This window comes from Chiloscyllium punctatum, chromosome 6 (assembly GCF_047496795.1).
Source record: "Chiloscyllium punctatum isolate Juve2018m chromosome 6, sChiPun1.3, whole genome shotgun sequence".
NCBI classification, from domain to species: Eukaryota; Metazoa; Chordata; class Chondrichthyes; order Orectolobiformes; family Hemiscylliidae; genus Chiloscyllium; species Chiloscyllium punctatum.
In genome coordinates, this window is record NC_092744.1 from 33,957,435 (window position 1) to 33,977,488 (window position 20,054).

The 20,054-nt window shown below is 40.8% G+C and overlaps 1 protein-coding gene across 1 annotated transcript in view; it reads right to left on the reverse strand.

Moving 5' to 3' along the window:
* LOC140478852 (NACHT, LRR and PYD domains-containing protein 14-like) overlaps positions 1 to 20,054 on the reverse strand; it is a 58,300-nt gene that overhangs the window by 16,146 nt on the left and 22,100 nt on the right. The window contains exons 5-10 of the mRNA XM_072572370.1: positions 16,961 to 18,737; positions 11,213 to 11,299; positions 10,500 to 10,670; positions 5,145 to 5,315; positions 3,478 to 3,594; positions 854 to 1,024 (exon numbers count right to left, since the gene is read on the reverse strand). Coding sequence (XP_072428471.1) covers positions 854 to 1,024; positions 3,478 to 3,594; positions 5,145 to 5,315; positions 10,500 to 10,670; positions 11,213 to 11,299; positions 16,961 to 18,737 — 2,494 coding nt within the window. The remainder of the gene's footprint in view (positions 1 to 853; positions 1,025 to 3,477; positions 3,595 to 5,144; positions 5,316 to 10,499; positions 10,671 to 11,212; positions 11,300 to 16,960; positions 18,738 to 20,054) is intronic.

A 20,054-nucleotide genomic window follows, 5' to 3' on the forward strand; every position in this document is an offset into this window, starting at 1 on the left:
ACTAAGAATCTAATACATGATTACTCTAGTTTATATGTATTATTATTCTATTTTAAGCAAAACCTTGGTATTAATTTCACCCAGATCTACGTTGTTCATTAAATATTTTATCTAACACTATGACTTTACTTCCACGAGTGTAATATTGCTAATTCATGATACAACCATAGCCATCTTGTTGTTGAATCCAAATTCAGGTTTCTGTTTCCTCTACACCTGATCGCTCAGGTGAAACCTGCTGGCTTCACATCTCCTAACCCCTCACTCTGTAATTTATTAAATTTAAACTTGTAATCGCCATCTTAAATTCCCAGTTGCCTTCCCCAATGTTATGTTTGATATTTTTTCTCCAGCCTTTAATCTCCTTTTGCATCTCAAACAGTTTTATAACTCTTTTCATGTGTTTCCCTCCATATGCCACACGATCAGTACACGTTTGTCAGTCACCTCAACCACAGATGGTTAAATTTTCCTTCTTTCCAATCCCTTTGTCTCTAAAGTTCTCACCAATCTTCAAGAAAAGAACAGCTCAGAACCAATCTTTATGAGCAAGCACTCAATCTTTTCTGCTGCAAACCATCATTTTCTCTATTTTTCTTTCTCATGAGGTATATTAGGGTATTAAAGGTGTTGACTAAGTCATGTTATGGTCATTGTACCTTCCCTGCTTGAGTGTCTTGACCAGGTGGCCATCCACCATGGTCATCCTCCAATAAAAATTCAGCAGTATGAAACGTAAACATAATGTACAACTATATTATCACACTTATTTCATTAACGCCCTTTCATATGCTATGAAATAAATGTAAAACCACACTAGTACATAATCTACACTTCATGAGTCTTTGCTTACACCAGTGATTGTATTGAGCAGCTTGTGTCCATCAGTGCCACGGATAATACATTTATTCCAGAGTCGTGAATGACATTGGAACTTAGATCCAGATGGGTCAGACTGCAATTGATTGTCATGGCAGAAGCAATTTCTTCATAATTTTTCTGTGTCAAACTATTCTTGGCCAACCTATTGAGCAGAAGAAAATCAAATTTTGCTTTAGATTAGATTACTTACAGTGTGGAAACAGGCCCTTTGGCCCAACACGTCCACACCGACCCGCAACCCACCCCCCTACATTTACCCCTGCCCCTAACACTACAGGCAATTTAGCGTGGCCAATTCACCTAACCTGCACATTTTTGAACTGTGGGAGTAAACTGGAGCAAACCCACGCAGACAAGGAGAGAATGTGCAAACTCCACACAGTCAGTCACCTGAACCCAGGTCTCTGGCGCTGTGAGGCAGCAGTGCTAACCACTGTGCCACCATGCCGCCCAAAGGGTAAGGGTATTTTCAAAGGAAATAAAATGACAGCTCTCCATACTAAGATGGATAGCTCCCCTGACACCTTACCCCAGTTCCAACCTTCCAGCTCAGCACCGTCCTTATGAACCGTCCCATCTGTCCATCTTCCTTCCCACCTATCCACTCCACCCTCTCCTCCAACCTATCACCTACATCCCCACTTCCATCCACCTCCTGCACTCCACCTTCCCCCCAGTCCCACCCTCCTCCCATTTATCTCTCCACCCCCAAGACTCCCAGCCTCATTCCTGATGAAGGGCTTTTGCCCAAAACATTGATTCTCCTGCTCCTCTGATGCTGCCTTTTCCAGCGCCACACACTTGACTCTAATCTCCAGTATCTATGGCACTCACTTTCGCCTAGCTTCAGATTTTGTTGGTGATGGAAATGTTTTATTAGGAATGTACTGGGAACTGTTCAACCTATAATATTTGCTCATATTGATTTGACAATCTTAAACAGCATTCTGTTATTGGCATCCGCACAAAGATCTACAATTATAGCTTTGGAAGGAGAGAGCAGAGATTACAGAATATTGAGCAAAGCTTTTGCATATTGTACCATAAACAAGCTGTTGAAGAATGTTGATCAATACTCACTGGGAGTCAAACTCATGACAGATTAAATGAAAAAGAAGGTCAAACAGAGTGAATTTGGCTGCCTGTTTCTTATCCGCCATTTTGCTTAATTATGCAAAATCAGTTATACTTTTTGAATGGGGAAGGGGAGTGAAATAGGTTGCAGCTGAAGATTCCACCAGGTGGAGAACATTGCATTGGCATTAGTCATCAAAGAAAAGACCAAGAAAAATGGCTTCCTCGAGTAGGTTGCAAGCTCTCCACTCTGATCATGCACCACACCATTACCCAGTTAACAATGTTAAAAATTACAGAAAGTGTGTGAGGTTCATTACCTCAACATAAAAATTAGGTCATTGCCATGAAACCTTCTATTTTCCAAATTTCAGGGAATTGTCCTTCCTGGCATGAAGCTTTCATACTGAAGTGTATTTAGATTTTTGTCACCTTTATTACCATCTTTCTTCCACCTGATTAGAGAGTTCCAACCCAATACACAATCATCTTCTCTTGCTTAGCAATTAATGCAAGGAAATCCTTTTTATTTCCACAACCTCATCTGCAAAATATATTTGCCAAAAATCCAAAATGGTGGCCTGAGAGCATCCCTGAAATCAAAGAAGATCCTTTAACTGGGATTTATGAAGGCTCATTGACAATTCTTTCCACCATGGTTTACTGGGCAGTGGCATTACAAGTGCACATTAACATCCGTTTTGCAAAGAAGTTCTTATGCAGGCACAGGATTGTCACTAATATAATTATACAGTGGCTGCATTTATTGCAAGCAGTCATCAGGGTGAGCTGTAAAGTACCTCAGCTCAAATGGTATTGGGTACACTTCCCAGTTCTTTCATTTTAGGATGTTATATAACAAAATTTGACTTTGGTACTAATTTTTAACATGGATAGTATACAAAACAAAGACCATTTCCACTCCAGCATATTGTCCTGTACAAATGTTTATTGCTTTTGTTTTGTTGAAAGGAAAACAAAATGCAATAAAATGTTCCTTAGAACATTTCACAGATGCATAGTTACAGTCAGGTTTCAGATGAGAGGGGAAAGACTTAAAAGGGACTTGAGGGGTAGCTTTTTCACAGAGAGGGTAGCGAATGTATGGAATGAACTGCCAAAGGAAGTGATAGAGGTGGGTACAATTACAACAGTTAAAGGCATCTGGGTGGGTATATAAATAAGAAAGGCTTAGCAAGGTACGGACCACATGATGGCCAATCTAGACTAGATCAGTTTAAGACATCTAGTCAGCATGGAAAAGTTGGACCGAAGATCTGTTTTCATGCTATATAACTCAATGATTCTAAATTCTGTCATGTCTAGAAATTATAAAATTGTTTCAGTGTGACACGTTAAACAAAAATGCTCTGCCTGGTTATTCTTCCTCATTTAAAGTAAGTACGAGATTGTTGGCATAGGTTTAACAGATTTTAGCACTGTCTAAGCCACTATTTGAGTAGCTTTGTGGGAATTGGCAGGATTATGTAGTGTGAATAAACCATATATATTTCCACTTACTCTAAGCTTTTTAATGTGCATCTCGGATCTTTTAACACATCACTAAGTATTTCCATTCCAGTCTCTTCCTGATAAGAGCCCATCATTCCAAAGTCAAGTGTACAAGTATTATTAAGCCTAAACACAAGAAAAAATTAATATTAATTTTAAATGAAATATTAATGATTAATCGTTATTTCCCTTTGTACTTATGACATAGTTAACATGTCCTTATGTACCAAAGTAGAAATAGTACTTTTTTGAGCAAACAATGCTACGAGAGTTGAGTTTGGGAACATGGGGAATCACAGGAAATAATTCTTGCACATGAAGGGTGAGATTCAAAAGATTTCAGAATAGGCCTCACCTGATGGTAGGCCGCAGGCCTCATTTCTAACAAGTCACCAAGCTATGAACAAGAACAGGCAAAACTAGATTGGAGATCAGGCAACTGTAATCTCGTAATTATGTGGGGATAATTAGGATGGACATTGCCTGTGGCTCCAACTTGACTCCTCACCTACTTCTTCATTAGTGCAATTGTATCATCTAAACTGAACTATTCAAAGACATGACCAGCTGGACTTCCACATTCTCATCTTTGTAAATTTGAGGCCATCCAAAACTTTGTGTCTTGACTTGCAACAAGTCTTATTCCTCAGTCACCTAAGTGTTCACTGACATAGGTTTCTAGTTAAGCAAGGTTTTGACATTAAAATGCTCATCCTTATTTTCAAATAACTCCTTGGCCTTATCCTTCTCTATCTCAGTAATCTCATTCAGCCTCAAAACTTTTCAAATGTTTAATTCTGGCCTTTTGTGCATATCCAATTGTAATTACTCCATCAGTGTTGACTGTACCTTTGGTTGGATTCTATTTCAGAAAGAAAGTTTACTTTGGCATGTTGCGAGTTCTACCCACCCCACTTCCCCACCCCCCACCATGTGTTTCCAAGTTATACTCAACTTATACTATACATAAGGTATTAATCTAATCTCTGAGCTGGTGATTGCTACAATAAGGTTCTGTGATGTTATGTTTTCTTTCAGCTGTCTTTACCAGCCCTCACCATGTCACTTGATGGTAGATGTAAGGGAGAGGCACTTGGAAGCCCTTATCAGGAATCAAAGGCTTGCCACCTGTATAAATGCTACACTCATAGCTTTAGGAAAAACTAATAGTCCCAGTCCTTGAATTTGCAGGAGAAATAACTCCACAATAACAAGGAGTAGAACAGGATTGGTCAAGATGCCCCAAACAATTGAGCTCTGACCCCAACAGAGGAAAACATGGCTCTGGAACTGCTGACCACAGTAACATCAGCATAGGAGAGTAGGTGCATTAGTATAAGAACACAAAGATGCATCTGGACATCACATGAGGATCAGGAGCTCATCGTGTCCACCTCTGGATACATGAAGATCCACATCATGGCTGATTGGAAACATCAAGCCTTTACCCCATAAAATTGTTTTCACATGCAAGTCTCAATGCATAATGTTCCAAATAGATGGTCAATTGCATGGTTTTGAGGCCATCAGTCCATTTGTGAGGAGCAGTTGCTCTTATATACCAGACTCTTGTGACCTACTTTATATACAGACTTTCTATACACATTTGATTTCATAACAAGCAATATTTCAGACTACAGATTAAAAGTATATGATCATTCACGATATTGACATACCCTAACTTTTCTAATTTGCAGCGTGGATCTTTCAGTGCACTAGACAGTGTTCTCAGGCCTGCTTCACCCATTCTATTACTGCTCACATTCAGCTCTCTCAATGTTTGATTTGTGATGAGCACAGAGACAATTTCCTCCCAGCTTCCAATTGAGAGATTGTTGTTGCTCAAGCTAAAGAGATAAAAAAAAGTCAATATGTTTGAACATGGAATTATGCAAACGTTCTTATTTATAGTTGATCAGGTCACATGTAAATAATCATTTGACTCCCAAACAGATACTCAGATAGCCTCAGTCCCATAGACAGATGGCTTATTCCAGCTTAAAATTCCATGATCTAGATTTTGCATTCAATGTCACACAAGTAACATTAACATTTATTTGCAATTGTACCTGCCCATAATCTTCAATGGACTTTTTCACTGGAAATTTGGTTTGTTAGAAATGCAAAACAGTGGATCTGGAAGGTTTGTGCATAGAGCAGGCACTGTGTGTCTCTTTAATCAATCAATTTTGATAATCCTTATTAAGTCACACGGAGTCTTTACAAAGGAGTATAAGCTAGAATAGTAAAATCAATAAAATGTCTCATATTTAGAAACTGAAAAAATGAAAGGGAAAGTTAAAGGTGGGATTAAAAGTAAAAAAAGTTTTGAAAACTCCAAAAATAATTTTATATTTTGATAAGGAAATATCAAAGAAGGTTGTAGCACTGGGAGAGTGCAGTGTATGGAAAGGCCAAGGTCATGTAGAGAATTGAGAATTTTGAAATCAAGACATTCCTTTGCCAGACATCAATATAAATTGGTGAGCATAGAGATGGTTTGGTGACATCTTTTGACTTTGCCCCTATCTCAACTCAAGTGTAGTTGGATAACTAATCATACCTCGAGATCTGATGATTCCAATGCATTCCTGGTGATTGTCCACATTCCATCCTCTGGAAAGGTGAGGACATTAAGAAGCTGTTGCCAATGTCAGCACAAAACTGTCCCAAGTTTCAGTTTTTGAAAGCTTGGCTCGAGCCAAATCTAACACCAATGTTACGAACAGACTGGCTTAATCTCAAATTGCTGCCAGTGTTCATGGTTGGCTGATTATGTTGGTAAAAGTACACAAGTGATGCATATTATTTCAGGACAAAGTTCAAAATCACACAACACCAGGTTCTGGTCCAACAAATTTTTTGGAAACACTAGCTTTTGAAGTGCTGCTTCTTCATCAGAGCCATAAGGCACAAACTTTAAAGTAGAAGATTACAGTACCATGCAACTGAGATTATATAGTAAACAAACCTCGTTTGTTGCTAAGTTTTTCACCTTTTAGAATGAGTTGCAGGTTTTGGGTCTTAAAATGTAAATCCCAAACTTCTTTTAAGTACCGTTCTCGAGATAACTTCAGCTTTTATTTAAAAAAAGTGACATCTCAGCTCAAACAATGCATTAAAGATGTGAGGTTAGAGTCTATCTGTATCCCAAACTTGAGTCAGACTGGTTCTATTTCAAAAGTGGAATTTACAAAATATTACATGGATTGACTGCCTGCAGGTTATGCATTTTTTGAGCAAAATAGAATGTATCTGCAAATATAATTCTGCAAATACAAACTCACTCCATAAACTTATATGTTGTGGTTCTGTTCGCCGAGCTGGGAATTTGTCTTGCAAACGTTTCGTCCCCTGTCTAGGTGACATCCTCAGTGCTTGGGAGCCTCCTGTGAAGCGCTTCTGTGCTGTTTCTTCTGGCATTTATAGTGGCCTGTCTCTGCCGCTTCCGGTTGTCAGTTTGAGCTGTCCGCTGTAGTGGCCGGTATATTGGGTCCAGGTCGATGTGTTTGTTGATAGAGTCTGTGGATGAGTGCCATGCCTCTAGGAATTCCCTGGCTGTTCTCTGTTTGGCTTGCCCTCTAATGGTAGTGTTGTCCCAGTCGAGTTCATGTTGCTTGTCGTCTGTGTGTGTGGCTACTAAGGATAGCTGGTCGTGTCGTTCGTGGCTAGTTGGTGTTCGTGTATACGGATCGTTAACTGTCTTCCTGTTTGTCTGATGTAGTGTTTTGTGCAGTCCTTGCATGGGATTTTGTACACTACATTAGTTTTGCTCATGTTGGGTATCGGGTCCTTTGTTCTGGTGAGTTGTTGTCTGAGCGTGGCTGTTGGTTTATGTGCTGTTATGAGTCCTCGTGGTCGCAGTAGTCTGGCTGTCAGTTCGGAAATGCTCCTGATGTATGGTAGTGTGGCTAGTCCTTTGGGTTGCGGCATGTCCTCGTTCCGTTGTCTCTCCCTTAGGCATCTGTTGATGAAATTGCGAGGGTATCCGTTTTTGGCGAATACTTTGTATAGGTGTTCCTCTTCCTCTTTTTGTAGTTCTGGTGTGCTGCAAGTGTGTTGTGGCCCTTTTGAATAGTGTCCTGATGCAACTTCGTTTGTGTGTGTTGGGGTGGTTGCTTTCATAGTTTAGGACTTGGTCTGTGTGTGTGGCTTTCCTGTATACCTTTGTGGTGAATTCTCCGTTCGGTGTTCTCTGTACCATCACATCTAGGAATGGGAGTTGGTTGTCCTTTTCTTCCTCTCTAGTGAATTGGATTCCTGTGAGTGTGGCTACGAACAGTTGCCTGTTTAAGGTTCGACAGTTGTTTAAAGACAAGAAGTGGAGGCATAGGGAAGGTTTTGGTGAAATGTTCATCCTTATTGATAAGGTGTTGCAGGCTGCAAAGAACATGGCATAGATTTTCAGCTCCTGGGAAGTACTGGACAATGAAGGGTACCTTAACAGTTGCAACCAGTGTCTGTCTCCAGAGGAGGTCATTACGGTTTCTCACTGTGGAATGACAGAACTGGCGATCAATGAGTTGAGCATTGTACCCTATTCTTATGAGGGTATCCTGGAGCACTCTCAGGTGTCCACCATGTTCCTCCTCATCTGAACAGATCCTGTGTATGCGTAGGGCTTGTCATAGGGGATGGCTGTTTTGAAATGTTTCAGGTGGAAGCTGGAGAAGTGTACCATCATGAGGTTATCCATGGGTTTGTAGTAGATGAGATACTGAGGTGCCCATTATTGATGGAGATGTGTCCAAGAATGAGAGATACTAAAGACTAGTCCATGGTGAGTTTGATAGTGGGATGAAACATGTTGATATATAATTGTTTCTGTGACTCCTCGCAATGGGTCCAGAGGAAGCGAATGTCGTCAATATATCTGGTGTTTTGTGTGGGTTGGAGGTCCTGTGCAGCAAAGTACTCTTGTTCGAACTTGACCATGAAAATGTTGCCACATTGCGTACAAACATGCATGAACAGCTGATTGTCAAAGGTGAAGACGTTGTGGTCAAGGATGAAGCGGGTGAGTTGTAGGATGGCGCCTGGTGATTGGCAGTTGTTGGCATTGCATTCTGAGGCTGTTACAGTGATGCCATCATCATGGGGGATGCTGGTGTCGAGTGCTAAGGAATGTCCCCGGTTCGACATGTCCATGCATGCTGTGTTTCTGTAAGCAATCTGTAGTGCCATGACAGAAGCTGGGGGTCTCCTGTACAATGGGTTTCAAGACGTTGACACAGATACCACCCGCCATGTACGCGACAGGTACTCATGTGACTCAGACTACGTTGTCTATCTCATACACTGCACGCAAAGATGCCCCGAGTAGACACTACAACAATGGATGTATGGATACTGCCCAACAATCACCAAACAGGGGTGTTCCCTCCCAGTCGGGAAACTCTTCAGTGGTTAGTGACTTTCGGTCTCAGATCTTCAGGTGACCATCCTCCAAAGCGGACTTTGGGACAGGCAACAACACAAAGTGGCCGAGCAGAGGCTGATTGCCAAGTTCAGTACTCATGAGGATGGCCTCAACCAGTACCTTGGGCTCATGTCACATTACAGGTGATCCCATTACACTATACGCTGTCTCTCTCTCTCTCTCAAACACAAACACACACACCCTCTCTCATACACATGCTGTCTCTTACACACACATGGATATCCCCCACATTCACATTCACACACACACCCCCATCACACTCACACACACTTTACCAGCATGCACACACGCAAACACACACTCTCTCATGTGCTCTCACATACACATGCACACACTCACATGCACACAGTTACTCACTCTGTCTCTCTCTCTCTCTCCCCTGCACGCACACAGACATATAAGTCTATGGGATGAATGTGTATTTGCAGATATATTCTATTTTGTTCAAAAAATGCACAACCTGCAGGCAGTTAATGCAGACAGTCAATCCATGTAATATTTTGTAAATTCCACTTTGGAAATAGAACCAGTCTGATGCAAGATTGGGATATAGACAGACTCTAACCTCACACCTTTAAGGCACTGTCTGAGCTGAGATATAATCACTTTTGTGAAACCTTAATTTATCTCAAGAATGTGACTTATAAGAAGTTCTGGGATTTACATTTTAATGAACCAAAACCTGCAACCCATTCTAAGAGATAAAAAACTGAGCAACAATTGAGGTTTGTTTAATATATAATCTTAGTTGCATGACCCTGTAATCTTTTACTATAAATTCTGTGTCTTATGGTGCTGCTTCACAACTACCTGATGAAGGAAAGGAGATCCGAAAGCTAGTGTTTCCAAATAAACCTGTTGGACTATAACTTGGTGTTGTGTAAGTTTGAATTTTGTACACCGAGTCCAACACTGACTCTTCCACATCATTATTTCAGAGTAAGAGCACAGATAAAGAGAGTCATGTGTTAATTCTGGCAGTCCTATGCATCCTTTCCTGATGAAGGGCTTTTGCCCGAAACATCGATTTTTCTGCTCCTCGGATGCTGCCTGACCTGTTGTGCTTTTCCAGCACCACTCTAATCTAAACTCTGGTCTCCAGCATCTGCAGTCTTCACTGTTGCCTAGTCCTATGCAATGACAGGTTAAGTAGGTGATGGTTTGTATGTTGCCTATATTTTCAGCAACTTTCAAGAGTCCATGTTTCATCTTAGCGTGTCTAAGCATCAAGATATCGAATGTTAAACAAGGCATTGGTAAGTGACCTGGAATAATAGTTGCAAAGCACAAAACTTTGGGACGAAAGATGAGGTTAGGAATAGGGAGCTTAATGGAGTTTGCAAATCAGTTTAGACCAATTTTTTAAGGAGAAGAGCAATAATAATGATTTAGAAAGTCATATGAATAGAGTCAGGACAAGTAAATTTAGCCAGTACTGGTGAGACAGAAAAGAGGAATTCTGCTCTCAGAAGTTTGAACAAAAGACTAGACAGAAGGGCTTAATGGTACAGAGCTCTGTGGGGGCCACTAAGATTCTCATATCTAGATATAAATACATTTGAAATCATAGATGTACAACTATTTCACTTACTTCAATGTTTGTACTCTGCACTGAGCCGCCTTCAGAGCAGTAGACAATATACGTATGCCTCTATCTCCAAGATTATTATTACTCAGGTTTAGATTTGTCAGCATTCTACTGCTGCTCATAATGAAAGCGAGTGTCTCACAGCATTTATGTGTAAGATCATTTTTTTCCAGCCTAAACATTTCAGAAAGAACAAATATTATAAAAGTTACATATCCAAATGTGGTCTCAAAATCATTTTTTAATGCGCCATTTGAGAGTTTACTGAACTCTTAAAAGTTTTAGGAGAATCATTTACTCTTTATTAACGCTTAAACTGGTTGCCTTTTGATGCAAGTGGATTGATAAAAGAAACACACTGTTTTGTATGAGTGCTGTGGCTGACATTTTGAGAAATCCATTTACTTGGTTACTTAACTTGCAAAAATATAACAGATGAACACTGCCTTGAGTAGTTTAGAAACAATTTGGACAAAACAGTGATTCCAACAAAACAAATCTCACCACTTAATGTTAGGCTACTTGAGTGATAAACAAGCATTTCCAAGCAATTTATTTTTTAATTTCATAACTTGATTTCCACTTTCTAAACTCTGTGCCTACGAAATGCAACTGGCATAGTTGAACACCAGTAAGTGACTTATGTAATACACCACAATAAGGAGGAGAATTGATAAGTTGTCTTAGGTATTAAGCACAATGATTTTACAACTTACTCCAGATTTTTCAATTTACAGTCTGGACTTGTCATCACTTGTGACAATATCTTGACTCCAGAATCTCCCAAATTCGATCCAATCATTCTAAATGGAAATAAATTACAAATAAATTTGGAATCAAAATGCCATATTTTGATGCCATAAAAGACATACATTCACAAGCACTATACTTTCCAGTATCTTTGTCACTGTCATAATACTGCAGTATGTTAAAGTTGCAATGATGGAAATGAATATGAATGTTACTCATGAGACTGCTATTGTTGTCCATTCCAAGCTGAGCAAGGAAGACTCTCCACATCACTGTTAGACACAGCCACATATTGGTCAGGTTGTGAATATATTTTTCAGAATAAAGTTCAGTTGTTGGATTTCTAATACCTTGAGCAAGCAGAAAAGCCACTTGCTCAGCACAGAACAAGAAAACTAGCCCACAATTTATTCCCTTCTCTGTCTCTGCTCTCTCTAGTTGCCGGTAATTGATGATATGCTTAAATGCAGGACTGTTTTGTGAAAGTAGGGCTTTCCTACAGAAAGTCAGTGGTCAGATTGCTCTCAAAATGTTGTTGGGAAATCTACCAACAGAGGAGATGCTACAAGAAAAACTTGGTTTTATTGAACTGAGAGTTTTTGCAAACAGTTGAAGTGCCTGAGCCAGGAGCAACACTGTAAGGCTTTCAATGAGGGTGGAAATGTGTATTTTTGAACAAGATGGCATGGTGCTACAAGATCCAAATTCAATTGTCCTTCATCTTTACGGATATGCTGAAATAAGCTATTGAAAGGAATTGGTGACTATTGATATAAAAGGGAGGTCAATATATTACATTTTGAGATGCTTTATTACAAAATGACAGGTGACAGGGATAAGAAAGGCAAGAGACAGGCTGCAGAAGCCAATATGGTGAGATTTCTTGATTCTTTTCCCCACCTGAGGGACAAGTATATTGATTCTAATAGAGACTGTGTATTCTTGAAGATTTTTTTACTTGGAAATGAATTGGAGCATACTGACAGAAACTGAATGCTTCACTTAAATAAAATTGGCATTTGAGAATGTGCACAACAAATTTGCTTTAAGGTACAGTTGAATTGTAAAATCAATTTGAAATTTTTCTTTTTGTTCTGTCAGTGAGTATTTCACTCTTTAATACTTGTGATTTAAAACATTAAACGTACTTTCAAAAATATTTTCATATTTTGTCAAAGTTTTTTGTCTGGCATTCATCAGGACTGTCATAAAAATATCAATATAAAGGGCTACTTATAAGCAATGCAAAAAACTTCGACATAATTTTCTTTCTCAGTGTCATATATGTAAACTTTTTCAAAAGAACTCTTCTGGCAGAAGGTAATGGAGCCATTGGAAATGGATTGGAAGACATCAAGGCATAAAACGGTGAGGATGAGTAGGAGGTGGAGTGGCCATCATTTTCCTGATGTCATGGAGTTTTATTAGCAATGTGAATGTGGATGCCAGTCTCCCCATGTTGAGGGAGCTCATCTAAGTAGGGTTACAGTGCATTAAAACCTGCTGATCTCCTCATTCGGGCAAGCCCAGCTGATAGGACACTGTGTGGCCCACACAGGAAGTCCTTTGCAGCAAGCTCCCACCACCCCCGCACCCCCCGCCTCCATCTTCACCAATCACACCATGTCCCTTCAATGGGCCTACCAGGCCCAGCAACCCCGACCACAGCTTTCTGCTTTCAAAGGTAATGTCTATGTTGTTTTCTTGGCTGGACACAGTTCCAGCAGTGGTCACTGCACCTGATGCTGCTTCTGGGACTGAAGACAACTGACCCAACAAGCTACTGGGGTCAGGAATCCCAGTGGCAGATTATTAACCACCTGATGGATACAAAATCTGGTCTTACCCTCTGATATCTCCAAGGCAATGTTTCATTAGGGCCTTTCAACAATATCTATCCCTTCTTTTGTGAGTCACAGCATACACCATATTGGAAAGTGCATGAACACGCGTTTCTACCAGCAGAATGCAGGGTGGATAAAGTAGTACCAAACCAGAGTTACTGCCAGGTTTCTGCCTTAGGTTGGCACAGTTGAGCATCCCATCCCCCACTCTTTTGACCACAGTGTGACTGGGAGAATAGGCAGAGACAACAGAGAACAGGAGAGGCTGGGAGGGAGAGAAGGGCTATTGGCAAAAGACTGTGATTTCCCAAGATGTTCATGGAGAAATTCTTCTACTTTAATCCATGAGGGACAATTCGTAAGACATGTGCACTTCTCTCAAAACCCTTCTGAAATCTGCTGTCTGCTGCAGTTGCAGTGTCTGTAAAGGTGATTTTTGTATGTCAGATTTCTTATGGCTGGAGATGGAGATGTTAGCAATGTCTTACATTTTGCTGCATGCCCACCTGTTGCATTAAAGAGGTGACTGCAACTCAATATAAAAAGGACTGAATGTAATTAATTCTGTCTTGTCAGACAAGAGGAAGTAGTGTGTTGCAGGTTTCTTCATGTTGCAGGGTGACATTGACTGCAAACACTTTGTTGTGTGGGCATTGTATATCAACTCTGAGATGTATTCCAACCAAAAAGGATTATACTCAGTCAACACCCTGCTGGTGTGGGAACCTACATGTACGTTCTAGCCAATACCTAGTATGCTGCTGGTAGTCAGGATGCCTTTATTTTATGATCGTCTGCCATTCCACCAGAAGTTGGGCTACTTCGACAAATCAAGAGATGAATAGCAGGTTGTAAGCTCTGAGTGATAAGAGATATCCGTTGACCATTAGGCCCATTCACATATGAACAACAGCATATACACAGAAAGTCATAGTGTCACACAAAATGTGATACAGAAGACCACTGGTGAGCTGCAACAACATTCCTCTGTCTGGAGTATGCAGTACTCCATAGAATGTCAAAATCTGTTGTGGTGCTCATGGGAGACAGCTGTTGCCACCAGGAAGAAACCAACCGACAAGGTAAAGAAGGGAGGAGGCAACCGAGACAATTCCCCTTCTGGCAAGACTGAACAAGAATAACTCTGTGATTATGATATTAGTAAATACAACCCTAATCCCCCAATCACGACAAGTCCCACAATTTATACTCATTCAATACTGACCATCAAAGTATTGATTTGGCTACAACACAAAAATTAAACCCACCACAAAATGAATATTTCAATTAAAATTAGTGGGGTCGGTTAGTTCAGTTGACTGATGGCTGGTTTGTGACGCAGAGTGAAGCCAACAGCATGGGTGAGTTTAACATGAAGGGCTCTCCTTCTCAACCTTTCCCCTTGCCTGAGGCAAGGTCACCCTCAGTTTAAACCACTACCCTGTAATGCAAAAGCAGCCCTACAATCTGGTAGGACTATGGTGACTTTACCTTTATGAATCAAAGCTTACCTTCCTGTCAACTAATATTATTTGGGCATACTATTAGTGTCAGACATTTATGTGCTTTTGCCTAACCTGGTGCTCCTATAGCAGCTAGAAGCATGTGCCAGCATGGTTGGTGAAAAGTTGCTGACTCCCAGAGCTGCTGATTGAAAATGACTTGGGAAGACATCCCTGAGCAACTCTGGGCCCAGCAGCAGACTGGTTCATCTCAGCAGGACTTGCAGCAGTCTGAGCTGCTGGCTGACAGCCAAAATAGAAAGGTCTAGCAAAGTAGCAGTAATGACAGGACAACCACTATCATGTGGGAATGGCAAGTTCTGGAGATCAAGTCTCCAGTACTACTGTCAGAATGTTATAAGGTCCCCTTGCTTTTGCAGTATCCTGTGTCTCCAGCTATTTATTGATATCACATGGAGTGAATGGAATTGGCTGAAGACTGGTATCTGTAATACCGGGGACCACTAGAAGAGGCTGAGATGGATCATCCACTTGACAATTCTGGCTGAAGTTTGCTCTGAATGCTTTAGGCTTATGTTTTGCACTGATGTGCTGGGCTTTTCCATCATTGAGGGTGAGGATATTAGTGGAGCCTCCTCCTCCAGTGAGTTATTTAATTGTCCACCAGCACTCATGACTGGATGTGGCAGGACTAAAAAGCTTAGATCTGATCCTTTGGTTGTGGGAACTCTTAGCTCTGTCTTATGACTTGCTGCTTATGCTGTTCTGCATGCAAGTGATCCTGTTTGGTGGCTTCATCAGGTTGACACCACATTTTTAGGTGTGCCTGGTGCTGCTCCTGCCTGCCCTCCTGCACTCTCCGTTGAACCTGGGTTGATCCCCTGGCTTGACGGTAATGGTTGAGAGGGGGCTATGCTGGGCCATGAGGTTGCAGTTTATAACAGAAATTGCTGGAAAAGCCCAGCAAGTCTGGCAGAGCAATCAGAGTTAATGTTTTGGATCGAGTGATTCTTCCTCAAAACTGACAGATTCTCAGCTGTTGACACCTGGATAACCCTCTCCCCTTGCTCTGACTGCTGGTCACTCATGTTCTGTCATTTAACTCTGATCCCACCTCAGTACTGTCAATTTCAGGATCTGAAACAGTGACTGTGAGTGTGAAATCAATTGATAGAGTCTCAACATTATTGTCCTGTGGGATTTCAGTCACTGCTTGGCAAAGTGGTAGTTCTTGGATGTTTAAAGGAGACATGCACAGAGGTAGGATTGTGGTGAGGGGAATGGGGCAAAGCTAGAGTTGCATGCTTAAGCCATCTACAGGTTGTAAATGAGAGTGTGGGATGCATGAAAATGATAAGTGAGAAGAAGGGTTAGGTATGAAGATGCCTTTATTTTCTAGGGTTTCTGTCCCATTTTTGTCTTGGAGTCAACAATGACTTCTCTAATACTAGCGAGAACCATCTCCTCCATTAGTATAAGGAGTCACAGCTGTGTCTGTCCAACAACTGCTAGCTCATGCTATCTCCAGTTGTAGGTCTCTTTGTCTTGATGTAGAGACAAAAGTAGTTAAGTGAGTATGAGACAGTATATTTGGGTCATGTGCTGTCATATTTAAATAGCTGCCAGTGTGGGAAAACCATGTAATGTGTTGTGACACTGGCAGCATCAGTAAGTTTGTGAGGATGAGCTGCAGGTTGAATGTTAGACATGAGTCTTCATTGAAAGAGTCTGTTAGTGGATGAGTGGTGGGATGTAATGCAATGAACACTATCTGAGACCGTTGGTACTGACAGTAGGATATGGCATTTGAAGATGAATTCACAGACTTTCGCCACTTTTGTGAATTCATTCAAATTTTTGTGGCATTGCATCCAGTATTTTGAGGGTCACAGCTTTGATGACCAAAGTTACACAGCCCTTTTTTTTAAACACTTAGAGGGCCTCATGAGTCCTTTTATGAATTGCACTTCCCTCCTCCTTTTCACCTCTTCCAACAAGGCCTGAGAATAGAGCCCACTCTTTCCCTGGTTCCACCAGTGTTCAGTTTTTTTCTCTATGTTACAGTGACTGGTTCCTCCAGCTGCACTACATCCCTCCTTTAGTGCAAGGTAGTTTTAGTCTTTCACAGTTTTGGGTCTCTTGCTGAGGCATGGAATCAGTCAGCAATACAGTTCAAACTAGTCGCACATAACTGTACACTCATGATAATGAAGGGGAAGTATAGAGTAAGCACGCTGCCTACATCATTTTGAACAAGCATAGAAACATTTTATACCACCAACACTACACTTCATTTTGACAATTGTTCAATTGTGCCCTCTACATATAACCAAATCAATTTATACATAAGTTCTAAATTACTGTTTTATAAATGAATTATTGCTTAAACAGAAGTCGAAATCCTTACTTTAAACTTGTAAAATGATGCAGAACTGGCACCAGTCTCTGGAATCCAACTGAAGATATTTTGAGTTGTGAAAGATCTAATGTCTCCATGTCTCCACATGACATTTGCAGAACAAATGCTAGTGCTGAATGTTCTGCTGGTGTAAGTGTCCGAGAAGTAACAGTACCAGCAGCAATGATCTTTCTGGTTTCTTTTACCAGTGAATTATCCTCTAATTCACTTAAACACTGTAGAATAGTAATACATTTTTCTGGAGGAATATCTTCCTGCAATTTCTTTTTGAAAATTTGAACAATCTTTGTTATATCATCACGATTTATTTCACAACTTGTCATCAGTCCTTTTATGAGTTGCTGATTTTTTTGAGTCCCGAATCCACAAAGGAATCTGAGAAACAGGTCAAAGTGACCACAAGAACTTTTCATTGCTTCCTTACAGGCCTGTTTACAGACTTGGGAATAAGAGGGTCTTTCATGTTTTCGTAATGTTTTTGCATTCGCTGCAGTGTTTAAAGGATTATTTTTGTTGTTGTTTAATGACAGGAAAACATACAAAGCGGCAAAATATTCCTGCAGTGACCCATCAACAAAACAGAAGGCCTTCTTTGAAGGATTTGCATTTCCCACAACAATCTCTTTGCAAAATCCACTTTCTGCCAAGGAAGCATCGACATTGTATACTTTTAAATCTTTCTCATAAAATATCCGCATCTGGCCTCTCTGTAGATCGAAAGCCAACTTCCCCAAACAGATAATAGCTTTTTGCTTTGACTTCAACAGGGCATCAATGGTCTGTTTCTTATGAGTTAAATACTCCAATTTTTGCTCTTGGTGGGAGAAGACATGCACTAAGAACTTGGTGAAGACAGATGTAATTGCTACTGGCATATAATCACCAAGCCCACAATGCTGAAATAATTCAAGTGCATCCTCCAACATGATTGATAAAGCGCAGCAGAAAATTGGCATGTTGCATAGAAGGGATAAACTCAGTTCTTTGTTCACAATTGCAATCATTTTTTCTGCCAGGTGCCTATTTTCATATTTCTTGTGAAAAAAATCCTTCTTTTGCTGCTCACAGAATCCTTTTATTTCTGTCAGTCTGTCAACGTAGCAGAGAGGAATTTGCCCTAGGGCTGCTGGCCGGGTAGTTATCCAAACTGAAGCTGAAGAATGAAGGTTGCCTCTGATGAGATTTGTGAGTAAAGATCCAAGGGATATTAATTCATTCTCATCATAGCAGGCTAGTTGTTTTTCAAAATCCAGACTTTGAATGCTTTCATCTAGTCCATCAAATATGTACAAGGATTTGACTGATTTGCTTGTTAGAATCTCTTCGCAATGCTCCAAGTGTGGGTAGTAATGCTGGAGAAGTTGCACCAGGTTCAGTGACCTTTCTGACAGCATATTGAGCTTACAGAAGGAAAACAAAAATATGAAGTCAAATTCTGACAGTGTAGAACCAGCAGCCCAGTCATGGATTAACTTTTCGACATAAACTGTCTTTCCAACCCCAGCTATTCCCTTTGTTACAATGATCCTGTGAGGTTTTCCATCTCCACATGTAGGTGTTAAAATCTCTATGTAGCTGAGGGGATTGGTTGACATAACATTCTGATCCAACCCCACATGTTGTGAGATGTCGTGATTCAAAGGGTATGCATTGCTGTTGACAATCCATAGATTTGCAAACTTTTTGGACGTGGGTTCTGTTACGTAGACACAACTTTCTTTCAAAACCTTGATGTGGGTCTTTTGGAGATCATAGAAAGCATCGTCTGTATTTCAGATAGGAAGCAAAATGTGTAATCATTGTAACTTATGTAGCACAAAGTGGTTTTTTGAAACATCAATCAGTAGCCTCCAGATGTTCATCTTCGATGACTTTATCAAACATCTTATTCATCATTAAAAATCACACAATACCAGGTTATAGTCCAACAGGTTTAATTGGAAGCACTAGCTTTCGGAGCGCCATCCCTTCATCAGGTGGTTAGGAGCAGCGCTCCGAAAGCTAGTGCTTCCAATTGTGATTTTTAACTTTGTACACCCCAGTACAACACCGGCATCTCCAAATCTTATTCCTCAAAAGTCTTACAAAAGGTCTACCATTTGAATTGACGTCTGGGTACAGAATTGGAGTCCATTCTGGTGCTGCCAATACAGGAGATACAGGAGAGAGATACAGGACTCACAAGAGTTGCCATTCTATAAATGGGTACTGGTCATTTGACCTTGCCAACAGCATCACATCAATGAATGTTTGTTATCTGGGCAGCAGCCAGGATACATTCTTTTTGCATTGGTCAACTGACCCACTAACATTGGGCTTCCATAGGTGCTTGGCAGCAACCAAACTGATTTTGACTGCTCAGGGATATGTGGCTGATGAGCCCAATCACGATCTAACTACACAAATGCAGTGGCCACATGAGCTGTTAAACACCAACAATTCTAGCAGAGCAGACAATTGACCTGGTCAAGAAATGGTTCTGCTGCCTTGATAGTTCAGTGGGAGCTCTACAGTACACAACCCAGCCTCTGAAATATGTGCTGGTCTGCTGTGTCCTCCATAACAGGGTTAGCAGGAGAACCACAGCTAGTGCAGCAGGAATCTGCAATCTACCTCAGGATGAGGAGGAGACATGAATCTTTGATCTCTGATATGTTGATGTGCTGTCAAGGAGTGCATTCTCAGGACGTATTTCTCATAAAACTGCCTCCCTGACCACTGTGGTCTCACAACTCCCCCAACACATCCATCCCAAATGTCTCATCGCAGTCCACTTGACCACTATCCAACAATAAAGGCCCCCCACACAAATATTCTCAATAAATATTTTGAGCCTAAAATGCAACCAATTATAGAAATAGAAATGAGCTATTCATCTTGGGTAACCCTTTAGGTCCTGCCTTTGCTTGTGCAGGTGCTCCTTTACAACACTGCCTCAGACTGATAGATGGCTGGAGGAAGACCGTTGGTTCCAAATGATACACACGAGCCAGATTAAGCCTCAAGGCCTGACTTTGGACTGTATCATCTCAGAGTAAGTCTCCAGTCTGGACTCACTGGCTGGCAAATGAAGTAGTGTTGA